Source organism: Pteronotus mesoamericanus, unplaced genomic scaffold (assembly GCF_021234165.1).
Source record: "Pteronotus mesoamericanus isolate MK-2021 breed Mesoamerican mustached bat unplaced genomic scaffold, CSHL_Meso_final contig_56, whole genome shotgun sequence".
NCBI lineage: Eukaryota > Metazoa > Chordata > Mammalia > Chiroptera > Mormoopidae > Pteronotus > Pteronotus mesoamericanus.
The window spans coordinates 9,830,923-9,852,234 of NW_026555201.1; the positions used below are offsets into that span (position 1 = coordinate 9,830,923).

Genomic DNA, 21,312 nt, shown 5'->3' on the forward strand with positions numbered 1-21,312 from the left:
TCTCTGTACCTTCCCTTCAATTGTGTTGTGAACCTAAAATTTTAAGAAAATAAACTCTATTTTTTTAACAGTTAACAAAATGAAACAATAGTACAGTTAAGGTTGCATATCATGGTTCTGCTATAACAACTTGTGGTTGCTAGGGAAATTTAATGCAATGTTTGTTAACTCTGGCTCATATTCAACGCTAAATGCGTTTGTCATCTGCTGCTCATAGCAGACCTTATTAATTTTTCAAAAAATCCTTTCCTTTTAATCCTGCTCACAGAAATTTTAGGGGGTATCAATGTGCCTAGTGCCAGAAAATAAACTGTGAATAATCTAAGCCAAGGATGGGCAAATTATTGCTTAAATCTGGCTCATGGCCTGTTTTTGTAAAGCCCATGAACTAAGAAGGGTTTTTACATGCAATTAAAAGGGTTGAGAAGGAAGAGGAAAAGAATAAGAAAAAATGCAATAGAGACCACAAGTGTCCCACAAAGCCTAAAATATTTACTATTTTGCCCCTTACAGAAAAAGTTTTTCCATCCCTAATCTAGGCCAATGACAGTCATGAGCACATGTGCTCTTCTGCCCAAAATGATGTGAGAGGAAGTCTGTCTGGGAATGGGTGTGTCTGTTTGGGGACAAGGCAAAAAGATGCTTCCCTGAGCTCCATGCTTGATATGGGGGCAGCTTGGGGGATGCTGCCCCTTATTTCTCTTTTCTGAACATCATTCAAATTCAATTTGGAAAATTTCCCTTTCAGTCAAGATGGAGTGCTTTTATTCTCAAATGAGGGTAAGTGTCACTCTCCTCATTTTAATGACAAGGGGTCTGCAGTTCAAAGTTATGGTCAGTGAAAACCAGATCTCACATGCTCTGGGGACAAACACCCGGATGTACATTGGAACCACCATCTAAAGCCAAAAAGCATGGAGACTTTGACAAACCATGGACAGAGAACTCAGATGATGCTACTACCATCATGGCTTTAGACCAGGGGTTTCCCAGCAGCCTTCACACATCAGTTTTTACCAAGAAAAGTGGGCCAAGTAGGCTGTGGCTGGGCCTCCTACATTTTGAATGTTCTTCTGCAGGTAACATCTAGGTAACTGCTTTGTATTTAGCTTTTTGAATGAACTTCACTCCATACCACCAGCAACATCCATAGTTTTTTCCCATAGTTTTTGTGAGGTATCTGTTAGTGGGAAGCGTTAGTGGGTGTCAGCAGCCCAAACTCAAGAAGAAATAAGTTAAAATACAGAGTGTTGATGCCGTTGCCGTATCAGTCCATGTCAGCTTAAGGGCCAAGGCATGGTGTGAGCCAAATCCTATTAGTTCACTGGGCTCCCTTTACATAAGTCCCATCAATGCTGAATTCCCAAAGACTAGAAAGAGGAAGTTGTATAGAATTAATGTTACCAACTGCTGGTCATCTCCCCATGCATCATTTCACACAACCTGTGTCCAGCCACACTGGACCTCTGGCCTTCCCCTGAGCATGCTGTCACCTCTCATGTCTCCAGCCTTTCGCTCACCCAGACCCTTGGGCCCAGGATGTTGTCCAATCCTGTGTGCATCCATCCACCAAACATTCACCAAGCACCTGTAAAGTGGCTGGCATTCTTAGGTCTTGGAACACAAAGATGAACAAGTTTATGTCCTTGAAAATCTCTCAAGATAAACACATGACAAACAATTGATCAGCAGTGTGATAAATGCTGAGTGATGTAAATTATACTTTGAGAGTCCTGAAGACAGAGCCGTTAACTATGCCTAGGTTGCAAAGGGGAAGGAAAAGGGGAGATGTCATAGAGAAGACCACATTTGAATTTACTGAAATTCTTCTTATCCTGCAAAAGATCAGCTCAAATGCAACTTTAGTGTTATCCGCAGTGATGATCATCATCTCGTTGGTGTCTCTCCCATAGCACGTTTCAGTTCGCTTGTGCCCTAAGCAGCTGTTTTCCTGTCTTCCTCACCAGAGAGCACCCAAATTATAGATACCTTATGTTTTCACAGCCCCTACACAGGATCTTGTTTGCCCCAAGATCTAAAGAGTTGCCTACTGAATGAAATTGAACTGAAATTTCTAAGGGTGTCATTGAGTCAAGCAGCAATGTAAAGTTCATAAGGTTCCTGGGCAGTCATTGTGCCTAAAAATAGCATCTACAGTGATGGCAAGATGAAAATGTCCCAGATGAAAAAAAAGCTCATAAAAGCACCTCACAGCATGCAGTTTTCAAAAATAAACAGCACCTGCTAGAGAGGACACAGCTGGTCGATTTCTAGGTGGTATTGAGGCTAACCCACACACACATATGGGATGCTTAGAACCACCCAGAGGGTTAAATCCCGAGAAATAAGGAATAGACTGTGACTAAACGGAACACATAGTGTCACCATGAATATCCTTTGCAGCTGTAGCAAGAAAAAAGGAGAAAGAAGGGCCACACACAGAAGAAGCAACCTCAGGTTTAGAGGAGTCAGAATTACTCAGGTGTAATAATTCCCCCATCCTCCAGCCGGCGCGGTTGCCCAACTGAAACAAAGATTTCCACACATGCCTGGAGTAGCAGCAGGAAGAGTCACAGAAAGAAACACAAAATTCCTGGATCAAAGGGGAGAAGAGGCTCTTTAATTCCTTCAAGTGATACTGTGTGTTTACCTAAGCACCTCTATTTCCCTGCGGAAAAATCTGTTGGAGAAATAGACTCTTTTAAGTTAAAGAATGTGTTTTAATTTTAGAAACCATATACCATTGTTTCTGATTTTGCTTTATTTCTGGGTCAAAAATTTACACACAACTCAGATGTGCCAAACACTGGTTCTATGTATGGTCCATAAATGATGTCACCTGAATTTGGCCGACGCCATGCTGCTGCTGGGCAGGGGCTGGTGGGAGAGCAGAAGTGAGAAAGCGGAGGCACAGGTCAGAATCCCAGCAGAAAACATCCATTACACTCAAACTGGGTAATGGAAAAGAGTTTGTGGGATTGATCTCTTTTTTTAAGATGTGGAAAGAGTTTAAGAAACCTTACAAGAAATAGTGCAATGCCTTGAAACTAACAATAGCCGTAAGCCTGTTAGGGAACAGGATTGAAATTTCCAGAATCAGGAAAGAGAACTATGTGGAAGAGAGTTGTCTGCAGGGAGCTTTTGGTAAAAGTATACTAATGACCTGCATGGCAATCTGGCAGGAGGGCCCAGAGGAATAAATACTCTGATCTTGTTCTCGTTGTCTAAACTCCTGCTAACTTTCCCACTTGTCAAATATGACCAAAAGCCAGAGAGTAAGCACATACATTGGGCAACTCATACCTATCCGCCTCTCCGGCCACAAAGTGGAGTAGGAAAAAACAGTGGATGGATCTGGAGGGCCAGATTGGGACAACGCGTCATTTTTGTCTTCAGCTGCCACTGTTGCCTTTGTTCAGGTTAAAAAAAAAAAAAAAAAGGTGTTTCTCCTACACAGCAAATACTTAGAATCTCATCAACTTCATTATATCATTATAGGATGATGTCAATATGGTCATATATATCCACCAAAAAGCTAAAATATCAGCCCCCATAAGAGAAGCAAGGAGAAAACAGGACAAATAATTTATTAACAGAAACTATATTTGCTAGAATTCCTATTTTTATAGCTGTTTACAGAATCTAAATTAATAATCATAACTGCATTCTTTCACTCTCCGCTCCATTTTTCTTTTACCCTCTGCCTGTACCTCCATTGCATAGAATTCATCACCTGTTAAAGTGACTTAAACCCTCATTCCTATGAAAATGGAGTTCTTAATGATCTTGTCTTTTGGGGACTGATGCAATTTTCTGTTAATGAAACTATCGAGCAAATTGACAAGATAATCCAGCAAATCCCCCGGATCTAGTTATAGTCTATCTCGCCTCGTGGTGTAGCAGTAATGCAATTTCCTCTTGGAGACCAGGGTCAGTCTTCTCAGCCTCCTCCACTTGTTTTTCAAAAGTAAACACTCCTTGACAAGGGATCACAAAGGTAAAGTTGCAATAGCTGTTGCTGCCTCTAAGACAAGAGGACCTCAGCTTTCAGCCCCTGGCATCCCTGCATTCTCTTCTTCTGACAGAAGTGTCTTCGCTCAGATCTTAAAACTTTAACCTCTTTTTGGACCAAAAAGCCTCTCTATATTTAACTCCCACATGAAGCACTGCATTCTAGTGAACAACAGAGTGCAAATGAAGGACAAGAAGAAAAATTAAATGATCACTTTTCTTGCTAGTGCATATGCTCCATACACAGCTCTTATTTCCCAGGCAGGCCAAGCTGAATGTTACAGTTCACACACCAGGTTTCTCTGACTCAACTACTATCTCTCCAGTGCAATCATCCCCCCTCTCTGGACAACTGCTCTGGCCTTGCTTCTGTTCTTACCACTCCCCAGCCCCCAACACAAACACACACAGTAGACCTACTCTCTATCCAGCAGCCACAGTGACCTTTACAGAGCTGAGTCATATCCAGTCTTTCCCATGCTCAAAACCCTCCAGTGGTTTCTCATCAGTCCTAAATTATGGTTAGTATCTCGGGGTGCTGTGTCTCACACAGCCTCATAGGTTAGTCATCTTGAATACCTGGATGCTGCCATCTCCTAGGGGGAGAGGAGAAACCCAAGTCCTTCGCCAATGGCAAGAACATGAGCAATGCTGACAGCACCAGCCAAATTCTAGACACTGCCATGAATGCAAAAGAAAAAAAAAGCTACAACAGGTGCCAATGATTATGTCAAGCCTCCCCGCAAAGAATTGGGACTCTCTCGTAGAGCTGCCAGTTCGTCAGCACTGCCCTCCAGAATTGAAGATCTTGGCACCTTATGCCTTATGTTCATTCATATTCAGAATGTTTCAATCTCTGTGTTTCAGACTCCTTGCCTCATAAATTTTAAGAGTATTCTTCCATTAATGACTTCATTTCTGGAAGATTTGTCAAAAACAAGTCCAATGACAAATTTTGCACAAGGCATTACACTAAGACTCATTCAGAAGAGAGGAAAGAGTCTTAAACCTCAATTTATCCCAGAAGCAATTTTAATTATATCATCCCTGAAGCTTAGCTCTGGTACCTCTTAGCAATCAGAGCCCCTACGCAAAAGTATTAGTTCTGCTTTATCCGCAAGTGAAATTACAAATTATATATACATGCTCACCTATTACCACCAGGTTTGGCTTAATCCCACAGGAACTTGGCAAACAATTGGTGAATGACCTGAAAGATAAGCCCACGGTTCTTGATTTTTTTTTTTTTTTAAGAAAATACTTTAGATAGTTAACAACTAACTTTTACCTTCTACGGAAAGACCTATACCTTCTTCAGTGCTGGTGTCATCTGTTCATTATTCTGGATGGAACTAGCCCAACTTGCATCTCTACCTCTTCGTTCTCTTCTCTGTACCACTGTACAATGTCTAGAGACGTATAGCTTTCACTCTCTCTTCAATATGCTTCATAACATCTTGCTCATCTTCCACACACAAGACTTCTCTATGTGTGCTAAACTCCACTAGCAGACAGACTCTCCCAACTCAGTAAGCTTCCCCTTTATTTTATTTCCTGATTTACTGGAAAACTGGGGAGTGCTCTCCCTAACAGGCTTGAAGTAGAATTAAAACAGTTCACCTACAGCAATAGAGGCTCTATGTATTTCTCCCCCAATAGCATCACTCCTTCCTTTTACCCTCAAATTGCTAATGATATAAATGGATTCTGTTTCATTTCTCAACTTGGCATTTCAGAATTACACACTGAATCAACTTAAGTCTATATAGGCAATATAGCAGAGAGCCCAGAAATCAGATAACTGAGCTCAATAAGAATCAACTACTTATAGTTACACAATGTTTTTAACATGGCTCTGACTCAGTTTTCTTATCTATAAAATGGAGCACTACTAATAGCCATCTCCTTTACTGAGAGTGAAGAATAAAGTCAATTATATAAAGTTCTTGACTCATTAAGCAATTGGAAATGAGTACATGATGATGATGATGAAGATGACGGTAATGATAGTGACCACAATGACAACAATAATATTAAAGGAAGAATGACAAAGGGACAAGATTTAAGATATCAAAGTATTTATTGAGTTTAAATAGACACAGAGCCACAATTATTGTCATAAATATTAATATTAGTCTTACACTTAAGTAGCAATATCATGAATCTATAAATAAACCCATATTAGTAAAATGATATAAATAAAAAGTATACTTATAACAATAAATAAATTCATAACTATAAAGTACTAATTATAAAAAGAAAGTTTTTAGGTCTTTTTTTTTCCAGAAAGAATGGGAAGTAAATTTTGTAAGACTAGACAATTGCTTAAAAACAAATTTCTGTGTATAAAATGCCTACTACAATAAAGCATTAACAATAAATCTCATGCTTGCAAGGGATACCTTCTAGCCTTATGGACACAAGTAACTTTGTTCTCTTTTTTAAGCTAAGCAGGGATTTGTTGATTTGTTTGTTTAGAATCTACCCATGATTGTGGAGTTTGTCTTCCCATTTTCCTCTTGGAAAAAAAAGAAAAGGCAACCTCTGGGGATGTTATTATTTCCAACAGGCAAGAAGGGGTTATTATCCATTTTCCAGCTTTGTTGTGATCAAATGCAGGCATTTCTCAGGGACATAAACAGCAAATCTAGTTCTCCAATTGCTTTGATCTCACCATTCTCTCCAAGCTGTGAAAATAAGAAAGCACAAATAATTGAGTATTTTACACCATGTTTTTAAAACAGGGACAAATTAGGAAAAAGACGGCATTGTTAGGTTGTTTGAGACAGAAACCAAGTTGTAGCCATTTGTAAAAGATTAACAGTAATGTCCTTTAGCAAGAATATAATGATTTGCCAAAGATCTTAAATTATGGCTATCTGAACTGAGAGGACACCAAGAGGCAACAGTCTCAGTTGTACCTCACTCTAACGAAGCTGTTTAAAATCACAGCCTAACCAGGGCAAACAGATGGAAGCTGTGCCGGGGGACCCAGAATGCCACCCATTATGCCCTTCGTGGCCGACCCCATGGTCCCACCACCATCTATGACCAACTAACTATTCATAACAACAGCCTTGAATCAGAACTACACATTTACCAACACACATGGGCTTTTTCTGTTCTCATCTTCTTGACAAAGGAAAAGAAACAGATTTTCACTTTTGTGAAAATACCAAATAAGTCCTATTTAGTCACTTTAATTAGTAGAAAGTCAAATATAGGTTCTAACATTCCTTCTTTCTTCTTCTTCCAAGTAATATGTAAATGAATGAGGCTTTCAACCCAATGGAAGAGAGAACCCAAATTCAAATCCAAAGCATCCTCTTCTGAAATTCATTTACTCTGTTAAATTCCCTCTAGATTATTTGAAGAAAAGGCATGAGTCACCATTGTCCTCTATATTCTACTCTCCTTTCTCTTCTTGCTTTCTTCCACCATTTCACCTTTCCACACTTCCTTTGGCACAATGCCAAGGAATATTTGCGTAAAAAAATTGAAAGTGTATCTTGCCCTACTGTCTTGTCGTCCATTCTACTGCAGTTTGCTCTCCACTTTTTCCTCCGGTGACAGGAAATGTTGCCTCCCAATATTTCCCTCCCGTTTCAGGCAGTGCTGACCAGCCTTCCCTCATGTTGAGCTTTCTCTGAACAGCCTGCCCCTCTTCTGCCTATGCCCTCTGGAGTGACAGGGTTAAAAAAAGCATCACCGCTCTTCCACATGGCAATCTGTTGCACATGTGGAAGTTGATTCTCTCAAAATGGAGTAAAAGCTTTAAAATCTCTGTGGCCTTACACAGATCATCAGATTTCTCTCTCTCTCTCTTTCTCTCTCTCTCTCTCTCTCTCTCTCTCTTTACTTTTCTAAAGACCACAAAGTACACTGACATCAGGGATTTTCAAACCAGAAGGCCAAAGCACATCTTAGCTAGGGTGTGCCAATATGCAGCCCTCTGCACCTAAGTAATGGTTCTATGACAAGAGAATTGAGCTTCACAGTGGAAAACTACAAAGGAAGAAGTCATTATGTTCATTAAATCATGCCCAGGAAGAAATATTTTTTGTAAAACACATCAAGATGGAAAAAAGGGAGATCTGTGATTATGCCTGTTGCTGAATATTTTATCAACCAGAGCCTTCATGCTTCTGAGGTTTAATTGTGCCTGCTTGCAAAAGCATCACTTTCGCTGCTACTAATCATTCCTCTAGTTTTGGATGAATCACAATTTCTAGTCTGAGCCTCTACAGTTGTTCTTTTCCCCAAATAGGCCACATGACAGTATCATTCACTGTAGAAATACACACCAACTTACACCAGATAGAGGCTCACTATCTATCTAAGGACTTATTGCAGCGGAGAACTAGAAAGGAAGGGAAAGGGACAGAGGGAGAAAAGATTTCCAGTTCAAGCTTTCATTTTAGTATAATAAATCTATGATTAATATTTTTATTCCATTTGAAACTGTGTAAAGAAAATTGAAGGTTGTTCACTCATGCTTTTAAATTCAAATCAATAGCTGTTAGGTATTTTATTATGACAATTAAATATAAGTATCAATTATTCCAGAAATTTAGCCTATACTCAAGTCAAGCTCTTTTGTTATGGTTGTTCTGGGTTTATTTCTCCAAGTTTTAAATCATCGAGTTAATGGCTTCAAAAATCACTTCCAATAAATTTGTTCCCTAGGCCCTTTTCTGTTTTTGAACAAGTGCTTTGTCAGATTACATGGACTGTAAGAACCTTAAATTTCCCTATGAATTCATAATACTGAAACTAATACATATCACTGCTGAAGGAGTGCCAGCTGGATGGGACTCGGGAGAATGGCATTCCAGCCCTGGCTCTGCCACTGGCCGTCCCCAGAACACGGGATGGTGAGACTAGGCAACCTAACTTCCCAGACAGTTCTAGAATTCTATAACTTGCAGAATTTAGCAAGTGATTTATAAATATACAGATGTATCTACATATTTATACACCTAAATGATCAACCTAACGGTAGAAGAATCAAGTGAAAAATCACAACGTGAAGGGTTAAAAGAAAGAAAAAAATTTGTCACTCCTATTTAACAATTCAGCATTAATAATTATTGGTAGTACCTTTTTCACGGTGTCCTTCAGCTGTTGCACATTTCTGTGGATATGCTGACCATCACTCTCAATATGCTACAAAATGAAAACCAGAGTAATTATTTGAACAGTGTTCTACTGACACTTTATGAACCTCAGTGTCCCTAACTGAAGTATGTTACAATTCACCTGGAAGTAAAGTTCTCAGCATTTTTGCCCACAATGACCTAGATTTCACCAGTGACCTAAATTTCCTGAGCTCTTAAATTCCCTTGGACGCAAAAATCCAGTAATTTCCCTTATATGGGACCTCTCTTCATTTTTGGGAACTCTTATTGAGGTTTAAGTTTGTGGAAAGAGTGGAGTGGTTTATGCAAATTCTGTCAAGGTTAAAATCATAACTGTACCTCATCCAAAAATGCATGCTCAGAACAAGAAAGGTACATAAAACATCTCATGTGAGCAGTAGGTCTTCCTCAAGAAGTACTAGGTCCCCTTTGCTCTGCCCCTTTCACTCAAACTTTTGTCACTGTTTTAAATGTTTAGAGGTATTGAATTCACATGCCTCTGATTGTGTTACCTCCCTTGATGGCAAAAGGGCAGAAGTCTTCGCCTACCCCATCCCCCCATGGAGCTCTTCCCATTTCCCTCTTTTTCTTTTTCCCATCCTTTCCCTTCATCAGCTTATACTCAGTGGCTCCATTTCCACATCTAGCTATTTTTCCTTACAGTTCCCAATACCTTTGTTGTCTCATATAACCTGAATTGCTTTTTCCTAAGGACAAATGAGCCTTCTATGCACTTGTCTTTCAGACCCCATCTATCTCCATAAACACAAAATGTGTCTCAATGAAAGCAAATACAAATACTCTGTGATTCCAAATGACTCCTCCATTAGTGTTGCTGAGGCACCTCTTACTGCCAGCATGGGAGGGGACAAAGAGGATAGGGGGAAAGTGCTCAAAATGGAAGAAGGGGGGAAGGCAGACCACTGCGAGTGGGCGGACTTAGGCCCGGAGAAGAACTTACACACTGGCTTAGCTTGTTGCTGAGCCTGGCCAGGAAGGGTACCACCTCCTGCATATAGGGCTGAAATCTATCAGACTGGGGGAGCAGCACTTCTTCAATGGTAAAGTTCAGCACCTGCTTCATCAGATAGCAGCGCTCACTCATCTGCAGGCAAAAGCGAAACAGCAGGGGTCATATTAGGGCACACCCAGAAGACCCAAGCCATCCTCACCACAGCTCCAAATAACCATGAATGACACACTGCCCTGCTAATCGCTACTATGGCTTACACTGACTCCGCGGAACAGTTTCTCTCCAATGAGACGAACATCTGTGTTGTTATCAGCCAAACTAGCCTGGAAGAGAAGAAAGAACCAAATGCTTGGACATCAAGGAGATAGAAAGAAAGCCTGTAAGTAGAGATGTACTTTATATTCTCTCCCAAGAGCAGCCCCAGGAAGACTGAGGAAAGAATTGGACGTGTGTATGAGTCTAAAATGATGCACAGAGGAGCACAGGGAAATGAATAGTCAGATGGGCTGCTACATAGCTCCTTTTGGAGTAAAACTCAATGAACATATTTTAAAGGCCAAGGTGGAAGGTCTTCTGATAAAGCCTAATCCCCAAAGAGTCTATGAACAGGCAGAAAATGATCTCTGGTCTACCAGTAGATATAAATGATGGGTTCTTAAAGATCTTAGATGTGTTCTGCAGAAAAATTTAAGAACTATTTGGGTTCCAAGTAGATAAGATACGGAAGAGGCAGATTGAGGTGAGTACCTCCTTAGCCAGCATGAAGGTGCGGTTGGTGATGTAGGGCTGCTGGAAGTTGGACCTGTCGAGCCTGCAGTGAGACCTGACGGGCACAGCTGCTCCTCCCTGAACGGACAGGGCAATGAGGAGAAGGCAGCTGGCGGCCAGAGTCCCCAGAGGGGAAAAGTTCGCAGGCTTCTGCAGGGTGGCCATTACAGACAACTCCAACTCGAGCAATTGACAGCGAGGGAAGAAGAACCTGATATCAACAAAGAAAGAACATAAAGGGAAAAATTAAGTATCAAGAAGTATCACAGCAACGAAACCAATCGTACTAAGTTTGCTGAAACACTTACCTGCTTCAATGATTCTGCTTGTGATGGAAAGGTAGAAGCTGCTGCTTTTATAGCCCTAGGACACCAAATTTTTTTTATTGTAAAAAATATGACATCAGCAATTATCTAATTTCCAGTGCTGTCTTCTGAGAACTATCTAACCACCATCGGAGCCCACAAAACGCCACCTCCTGTCCTTCCCACCTTGATATGCAAGTGTTTCCCTAAGACGTCACTATTAGGTCCCAGAAGGTGCTTTTACAGGTAAATCCTAGAAATTTTCTAAACCTGACATATTTTTCAAAGAAAACAATTGCTTTGTCTTTATAGAGTCCAGGTTTAGTATGATATTTTTTGATTTCCTACAGTAACTGAGTATGCATTTTGGTCATGGACTCATAGATTCTTATCTCATTAGAAGTGATCAGAAATTAGGACCTGTATCCTCTGCTTTAAAATAAATAGTAATGACATCTTGGAGATGATTCAATTTTTTAAAATAATTTATCTTATTTTTTAATATGCTAAATCCTGAAGAAGACTTAACATTCTAAAAATAAAAGTGTTGGTTAACCTAAGCACTGTTTTCCTCCCTTTTTTTTTTTTTTGAGTGATCATAACAATTATGGTATAAATGCAAATATATTTTGTTTGTTTGTTTTTGTTTTTATTTTATTTTTTATTTTCAAATCATGTTTATTCTATCACAGTTCTCTCAATTTTTCCCCCTTTGCCCTACTCCACCCACCTCCCTCTCCCACGGTCAATTTCCACTCTCTTGTCCATGTCCATGGGTCATTTATACATGTTCTTTGTCTAGTACCTTCTCCTTTTCACCACTGTCCTCTTTACCCATCCCCTCTGGTCACGTTCAGTCTGCTCCATGTTTTCATGCCTGTAGTTTATTTTGTTCGTTAGTTTATTTTGTGGGATGGATTCCACTTATAGGTGAAATCATATGGTATTTGTCTTTCACACCAACTGGCTTATTTCACTTAGCATAATACTCTCCAGTTCTGACCATGTTGTCGCAAAAGGCTTACTTTAGGATTTTCTGTTTGTCTTTGATATTTGCCATTTTAATTATGGTGTGTCTTGGAGTGGGCCTCATTGGGTTCCTCTTGAATGGGACCCTCTGTGCTTCCTGGACTTGTGTGACTTTTTCTCCCCTCCAATCAGGGAAGTTTTCTATCATTACTTTTTCAAACAGGTTCTTTATCCCTTCCTCCTCTTCTTCTCCTTCTGGTATCCTTAGTATATGAATATTATTACATTTCAAGTTGTCCTGCATTTCCCTAAATGTCTCTTCATTCTTTTTGAGTCTTTTTTCATTTTCTTGCTCTTTCTGGGAGCTTTTTTCTACCTTGTCCTCCAGCTCACTGATTCGGTCCTCAGTTTCATCTAGCCTGCTTTTGATTCCTTCTATTGTGTTCTTAAATTCAGAAATTGTATTCTTCATTTTCTCTTGTCTCTTATTGATAGTTTCTATGTACTTTTTCATGCTGATATAGTTTGCAGTAAGTTCCTTGTAGTTCCCCTGTAGCTTTTTGTAGTTCTCTTTGAGCTCATTGAGCTCATTGAGCTTCCTTAGAACCGTTTGTTTGGAACTCAATATCTGATAGTTTACTTCCCTCTATTTCATTTAGTTCTCTTTCTGGGGATTATTCCTTTCCTTTTAACTGGGGGGTGTTTCTTTGTCTTCCCATTACTTGTGAGACTCTTCTTTCTTGCTTCTACTTCTCAAATTGATTTGTCTTGATTTCCTGACTTTGTGGTGTGAACTTCTATGGTAGGAGACCACTCTTTTTTCTTTCTGGATCTGCCTCTGATGATGTCTGACGATGACCCTGTCTGAACTTAGGCAGTCTGTTCAAGACTTCCAGGAATCTACTGTCTGTGGCTGTCTCCTTCAGTTGTTAATCTAGTCACTCTGCACTCAGCAGTCAGGCTTAGACGCCACAGGGCGAGGCAGAGTCCCTCCTGGGTTGGGGATGGGGGTGGTTACTGGGGCCTCTCACGCTGCTGCTGCTTAAGGGAGTGGTCTGCCTGAGCCAGAAGGCTGCTGCCACATGCAGGAGGAGTCAGCACTGGGATCCCACCAGCTACACTCTCAGTTCTCTCCCCAAAGCCTCCATCTCCAGTCTCTCCTCAAGTGTCTCTAGACCACTCTGCACTACCTTTAGCTAGAGATCTACTGTGGCTGCCACTCTGTACTCAGCAGTCAGGCTTTAGCACTACCAGGACAGAGCTGAGTCCCTCCTGGGGGAGGGGCTATTGTGTCCTCTCACACTGCTGCGGCTCAGGGGAATAGTCTCCCTGAGCAAGATGGCTGCCGCCACATGGGGGATGAGTTGACACCAGGATCCAGCTGGCTACTCTCTCAGTTCTCTCCCCAAAGCCTCCTCTCCCAGACTCTCCTCGGGCATCTCTAGCCAACTCTGCCCCTGCCTTTGCTGGAGCCCAGGATAAGTGGCTGCAAATAAAAATGTATGTGTTGGCCCTTTCAAAAGCTCTTTGGATCGCCAGCTGCCTGTCTCTGGCAGAGACCAACCATGCCACTTTTCACAGCTGGCTGTTATCTGTCTACTTTTTGGGTTCTGGTGCTGTAGGCTGGAGATTCCTGCATATGGTTTAGACCCCGGTCTTCTCATGGGGTTCCAACTGGCCATTTCAATATCCTTCTGGTGCTCTGCCCGACTTCTCGAGTCTCTACCACACTCCATACCAGTTAGATTGTACTAAAGCTGATCCTTCTGTCTGTCCAAGGTTATAAGTTTCCTCTGTCACTATTGTTCAGTTGTTTGTTCCAGGTGATTTCTCCACAATTTACTTGTAATTCTAGATTTGTCCTGGGAGGAGGTCGGTGTGACTTCCATTCACTCCTCTGCCATCTTGATTCTCTAAATGCAAATATATCTTAAGTTATATTCATTGAATTAAAATCAGTATCAGTTTAAGTTTGGAAATATCAATGTTGAACAATCTTATCATCATTTCTCTTAACATACAAGTATTTAAAGAATACAGGGATGTAGTAGTTTATCTTGAAATTTTACTCATCCTAAACAACACACAATCTCAAAATAATATTTCCAAAAATCCTATAGCAATTTTTAGCATATATACATGTATGGACATCTGAATAAGAGACTTTGGGAATATAGTGTCTACATGTTAACTTCAAATTATTAAAAATATGTTGACTTCTAAATAACACCTGAAATCTAGACTGGAAACCTTCCCAAGGTGTGGGAGCAGAGGGCATATGCACCGATCTATTGCTAGGAGGAATGTGAATTTGTGCAAGTTAGTTCAATCAGATTTTTCTCCTTACAACTACTAAAGCCCAGAAGAGTTGAAGACTGGAAGAAAGAAAGGTAGTAATTGTAGAACCTCAAGCATTTTGTGAGGTGGCACAGAACTGAGTGAGGAGCTACAGTGAAGCATAAGAAAAACGTGAGGACACAGCATTTGGGAAGGTGGCCTCATTAAGAAAACGATGCAAAGGGGAAGAGTAAGGAAGCGTTCCAAACATTTTCTTGGGGCTGTTCATGAGCCCAAGAAGAGGAACCTCTTTTTTATCCAATTTCTTATTTATATAAGATATGACCATTCTTGTCCAGAACTCAATATAATTATATTAACACAAGTTAAGCTAGTCTATGCATTTAATAGACTTTTGTTGGTTTGCCTGGGAATCTGATAAGCATACATACATTTTCCTGTGAGGAACAGGTCTGAATGTGATTTGGAGACTGGCTTTATAGTAGCACTTCTAAAGTTGGGGTTTGACCCAGTACTACTTGCCAGCTTCATTATGATTCCTGAATAGGGAATAAATAGCTATGAAACAAAAGTAGAATGCCAGAACATTGTAATCCAGTCTCTAATAGCAACTATGTGTCTTTTCTTCATTCTATGGCCCTCGTGGACAACCATTAATAAGGCAGTATTAATTGAGTCAAGACTTAGGTTTTAGTGAGCTTGACCAAAACCCACTAAAGTGGATTTGTGAAAAGTCATCCAAGGAATCTGAAAAATATTTGTTACTAAGAGAGATTATAGATATAGAATAAAACTGCTCCTATGAAAAAACAACTGGAGAAAAAACAACTGTGTGCTAAATAACTTCAGGCCATAATCTCTCAGGCCTTCTCAGGCAATAACTTCAGGACTTCTCTTCAGTTGTTTCCTTAAGAATTTCCAAATCTCTCCCAGAAGCCACCCCAAGTAAAAGGCAACCTCAGAGTCATGCTGCCAAGGCCCAGACACACTGTATCCAAGGCTGCAATTAGATACATGCAACAATTTACCTAGCCTAATGCCAGGAAGGACTAAGCATAATAGCCTACCTGCTGGTTGGCTATTTGAAAACAAATGTTTTTCAGCTGCCCATTGTTTTAGTGGGCTTTGCTTTACTGTTGTTTTTGTTTTGATTTGTAAGAGTGCCTTATATATTATAAATTACTCTCCTGTATTGTAAGCATAAAAAACTTTAACTTTGTCTATTTGCCCTTTCTGAAGAGAAAACTTAATTTGGATGTAATAGCCAACCAGAAGGTAAGCTATTCTATTTCCTTCACTCTACTAGCTCTAATACCCAGAATAGTCCCTGGCACATAGAAGATAATGAATAAATATTTGCTGGCTGCATGATAAAACTTCACAACTTGTTAGCCAATGCAGGGAGATCCACAATACCCTCTTCTGAAGTTTATATCTCTCTTGAAGAAGTAGGACCTTAAGTCTCTCAGGTAAAATGTTTTTATTCTCCATATTCCCTCAGGACAACACACATGATCATTGTTCCACAAGGTTCCTCTCTCTCTCTCTCTCTCTCTCTCTCTCTCTGTTACCCTCCTTATTCTCATTCCCTCTTCACCAAATACCCGCCACCACCTCTATGCCTATCATAGGTGGTTGTTCTAATGTACTTGAGATGCATTTCTGAATATGTATATCAATATGTATATGGGATGTGTGTATAATGCCTCTAAAACATGAGGCATTGTTTAGTGCATGTAAACATTTTTATTTTACATGAATGATTCTCTTTCTTAATTGTTCATTTACCACTGTGGTCTTGCAATCTATCCCTGTTGCTATATAAGCTCCTATTGCTAACATGGCATTCCATAGTGTGTATGTATGTTTTACATATCTGTTTCCCTTTAATGAGTGCCTAAGCCACCTCTAATTGTCCACTCTACAGGCATTGCAGTACTAAGCAACCTCATGCAAATTATTTGATTCTATTTTTTCAGAATATCTTTGGAATAGTAGGTCCCCGGGACATAGGAACAAGTTCATTTACTTTTTCTGACACGGCCGAATCACTCTCCAGCAGGGCAGCATGGGGGTACACTCCCATGTCAGCGAAGAAAACGTCCTGTTTTCTTACATCACAACTCACACTTGGTATTACCCAGCTTTAATTTTGCCAGCTTTTGGAGATATAAAATGATATCTTTTTTGGCTTAAATTTACATTTTTCTTCATACCCTTGTAACCACTTGGGCTTCCCCCTTTTATGAGTCCGTTGTTCACATCAGCTGCCTGTTGTTTTAGTGGTCTTTGGTCTGTTGTTGTTTTACTGTTGTTCTTGCTTTGATTTGTAAGACTGCCCTATATAGTAGAAATTACTCTGTTTTAGATTGTAAGCATAACAAACCGTAATTTGTCTAGTTGCCCTTTATTGAACAGAAAACTTAATTTGGATGTAATTTAAGACATTATTTTTCATTTTATGTTCACACTTGCAAGGCTTTGTTAAAAAACCTCCCTCTATCCCTGGGTCACAAAGATATTGTGCTATCATTTATTTACTCTGGTTTGGCCTTTCACAGTAAGGTCTTTAATGCCTTTTAGTATATGATGGCAAGTAGGAAGCCAGTTTTATTTTCTCCACATAGTGAGACAGTTTTTCCAACACAGTTTACTAAACAATGAGTCCTTTAACATATGTAAGTTTCCCTTGTATAAACAGCTATCTCTGAGGTCTCTGTTTTGTTGCATTGATTTATTTATATTTCCTCTTACTAGTCTCAAGCTAAGTCCATAATATTTTTATTACTGAGGAATGTCTTTATACCTGGACAGGGAAGTCTACCCTCTTTGCTCTACTTTTTCAGGGCTGACTTAGCTATTCTTGGACTTTCTTATATATTTTATATAAATTTGTAATGAATTTGTCAAGTTCCTGGAAAAATGCAGCAGAAACTTTCATTCAGTGCTCATTCAATTTAAAGATTAATTTGAGGAGAATTAACATCTTTATAATGTGAACTCATTCTGCCCAAGAGCATTTTCTGTCTCTCTACTTCTTAAGATCTTCTTTTATACACTTTGACAGTGTTTCAAAATTTTCTCCACTGTGCTTTATTTTTAATTCTTAGTTAACTTATAAAAGAAGTAAAATATTAAGCCATTGCTAGTTACTTTCACCTTGGTGTGAATGAGTTCCAAGTTGACTTAGAGATACAGACTACGGGAGACTCATCTCCTGAGAACATAAAGAGCATGTCCTTTTTTTTCAAGGTCAGTGCAGAGGGGAGATAGAGGCATACAGCAAAGAACAAAGGTAGAGACTGGGGTTTCCAAACACAAAATTTATTTCCCTGTTCTCTTCGCAGATAACCCTGACAGTGCCCAAGACAACTTTCTCCCATGGCTACTTCAGTTGGCTAATACCTTGCCCACAAAGACACTTGTCAACCACAGCCACCTTTCTCTTTTTCCTGAAGACTAAAACTTGTGAATCTGAACTGTATCTCACCTTAAAAGGAAGACTATACCATGGGAATGTGTCATAATATAAATGATTATATTTTCCTCTCTAGTAATACCAAGTACTAAATTCAATTTCAATTATAGAAGAAAACAGCATGTATGCAAACTCCTCACTACTCTAGTGCCTATAAACAGAATTTGACATTGGTTTTCTAATGTCTGCCTTCCTCTGTCATAGATTTTTTTAAATATCTATAGGTCCATTCTAGTCTCTTATTTCATTTATTATTTTGACTAGTGAATAAATATTTAAAAAATCATAATTCACACTTGTTAACAGCAGATAATCAGTCACAGCTAATTAACTAGTATCAGTGAATCTTATGCCCCAATTCCTTAATAAGTTTTGGGATTATTAATATTTCTCACAATCATTTGCACAAGTTAAACACTATTTAAAACTCTATGTATTTGATGCAGTTTCACCAGACCCTCTCAGTCTCTGCTGGGAAAATTGTGGGCCAATAAATGTCAAGTAAACTAGGCATCTCTTACATCCTCATGATCCTGTTGAACTTTTTAAAATACAAATGATTAAACACAGAACCAATTCACAAATGTCAATCCTGAGAAAACTCCTGCTTTCCCTTCGCTTCATCACTGTCCTCATTCAAAAATAGTGCATGTGCTATAATTAGGGTGAAGTGTCACTAATTGAGGTTAGTTGGACAAGGTGTCACTCTGAATCAGTGGCAAGTCTGAAATATACTGTTTTAAAAGGAGTGCAATTCTGTTTTCACTTCCAAATTATTACAACCAAATAAACTAAGCCAGTAATATCTCATTCTATTTAACAAATATTTATTTTGTTTCAGTTTGAATATTTTACCATGCAGGGTTTCTTGGACTCATGTTTTATACTTTAAAACAATAAACTAATAGATAACATAGTAATTGTGTTATAGCAGCCTTAGGATTAATCTGAAGTGGGATTACTTTTGAGAGAAAACATTGAATATACCTAAATACTGATTAGGGAATGGAATTTAAATTGTACTCATATTAGTTAATTAACATGCCTTTAGAGAAATTAGAAGTATCTACAGACCCTTGAATGAGTAGGGAGGAAATTAAATATAAGAACTGAATGGAAATAGTGCTTGAAATCCTTAATGCATTTGCAAAGGGAGAAATTACTATAAATTAAAAAAAGCCATAAACAAATGAGATTGTCTATTAGAATGTCCACTTTTGTGGTCTAATAGAAAAAATATTGTCAGGAATTTTGTCTAGGAAACTGAGCAGAGACAAAGCTATGCATGGTGTGCTGGATAAAAGAAAAGGAGGCAATATGCTTTATTCTTTCATTTACTCATTCATTCATTCATTCATTCACTATAACATAAACTCCATAACAGCACAGCCTTTATCTGACCCAATCCTTAGAGCATGACAGGCCCTCAGTAAGTTCTAATTGGATGATTAAATGTATTACAAACAAAGTTGGCTTCATGATTTTTGCAATAATTACCTTTTGACCATTTCATTTATAACCTCCTAGTACCATGCCTGGCATCCAGCAAGTGTTTAATAAGTGTTCTTTTAGATGAAAAGACAAAGAATTATTTCTTGAAAACAAATAGCTGTCTTCATTTTTATCTCTTCTCATCTTTTCAGCCACCCTTTAATGTAGAAAAGGCAAAGTGGTTTTATCCCTTCTTGTAGCTGGGGAGAGTGAAATTCGTTTCTGAATTACCCAAAGCCACAGAGTCATCATGAGAAAGCCAAACTTGAGTTCAGGCCTTTGGACTCAACATCTACTGCCCTTACTCCCTATCTATCTCTTTCTTTCTTCATCCTATGCAGTCTGGTTTCTTCATCAAATCCGGTGCTAAAAATCACTTTGGGTTACACATTTGATACAGCTGGCAATGAGTTTCAATTAAAGAACTAAAACCCCATAGTTGACATGAGGTCCACCATATGTTGCAGCAAGGAAGCAACCATCAAGAATATAATATCTTGCCTTCACTGGTGTGGCTCAGTAGGTTGGGTGCTACCCCCCAGACCAAAAGGTCATTAGTTCAATTCCCAGTGAGGGCACATGCTTGAGTTGTGGGCCAGGTCCCAGGTTGGGGACATGTGAGAAGCAACCTATCGATATTTCTCTCACACATCAATGTTTTCCCCACTTCTCTTTCTCCCTCCCTTTCCTTCTCTCTAAAAATAAATAAATAAAATCTTTTTTAAAAAAGAAGAAGAGTATGATCTGTCTAGTCATTCTGCTTAGATTTGAATCTGGCTCCCCCTCTTGTTAACTGGATGGTTCCTACTACATGGAGTGGTTGACATAATAAATGTTCAGAAAACATTAACTATCAACAATAAGGAGCCTCTTAATGGACAAAATGTGGAGCAACCAAGAGAAAATTAAAACAATCATATGCTAGCTAGTAGTCAGGAAATAAAGATTCTGCAACTTAACTAGATATTTTACTTTGGACAGATAGGGCACATCTAATGAGTGAATTAACGAGTTTTGTTCTTGACTTGAAATTTTATCAAGTATCCTTTCTCCTTCATCTTCTGTTGTCAAACTGCCCTAAATCCTTTTGTTCCTTCCTTTGAAATATCTCTTGATATAGGTTCTTTCTCTTTCAATCAATAAATACATGCTGACACTATCTGATATTGGAAACACTACAAGTGTGAGTTGTTAGAAACAATCCCAGAAAAAGATAGATATAGATATAGATATAGATATAGATATAGATATAGATATATAAAATATCTGACAAACAGCTCAAATTCAGGGTATATAAAAAATTCCTGCAAATCAATTTTAAAAAGACCACCTTGAAAAAAAATGGACAAGAGCTTAAACAGACACTTCCCAAAAGAAGATACTTAATAAACATATGAGAGGAATTAGATCTAACAGGGCATAAGGAAATGTAAAATTAAAGCCACACACCTATCAGGATAACTACACCTTTAAAAAAGACAATACTGATTGTTGGCAAGCATTTAGAGCAAATGAACCTTCCACAAATTGTTTGTAGGGGTATAAATTGGTCAACCACTTTAGAAATTTGTTTTGCAGTATCTGCCAAAGCTGAACAGATACACACTCTATGACCCAACTATGTAATTTCTAGCTATGTATGCAACAGAAGTGAGTTTGTTAACTAGAGACATTTACAAAAATATGCATAGCAGCATTCTTTATAGTAGTGTCAAGGCAAAAACATTAGAATGGATAAAGTACACTGTACCCCCTTATAGTTTCAAAGAGATATGTATAAATAATTCCTTTTTAAAGTGGGTCTCTTAAATGTGAATTCTTTTTACACTAAACCATGTAGGATACAGCTTTACAAGAAATACACTATCTCTAACTAAATAT

The 21,312-nt window shown here is 38.9% G+C and overlaps 1 protein-coding gene across 1 annotated transcript; it reads right to left on the reverse strand.

The window, feature by feature from the left end:
- Positions 1–6,620: 6,620 nt before the first annotated feature.
- IL22 (interleukin 22) lies at positions 6,621–11,055 on the reverse strand. Its single transcript, XM_054580282.1, has 5 exons — positions 10,870–11,055; positions 10,380–10,445; positions 10,111–10,254; positions 9,112–9,177; positions 6,621–6,698 (listed from the first exon to the last, which is right to left on the reverse strand). The coding sequence occupies exons 1-5, from the start codon at positions 11,053–11,055 to the stop codon at positions 6,621–6,623; spliced, it is 540 nt and encodes a 179-aa protein (XP_054436257.1).
- Between the last annotated feature and the right edge of the window lie 10,257 nt (positions 11,056–21,312).

Excerpts from the sequence above, each read along its gene's own strand:
- IL22 (XM_054580282.1), bottom strand. The coding sequence starts at position 11,055 with ATGGCCACCCTGCAGAAGCCTGCGAACTTTTCCCCTCTGGGGACTCTG. Across the intron at positions 10,446-10,869 it reads CCTTCATGCTGGCTAAGGAG|GCTAGTTTGGCTGATAACAA; the intron begins GTACTCACCTCA and ends CTTCTCTTCCAG. Across the intron at positions 9,178-10,110 it reads GCAACAAGCTAAGCCAGTGT|CATATTGAGAGTGATGGTCA; the intron begins GTAAGTTCTTCT and ends TTCATTTTGTAG.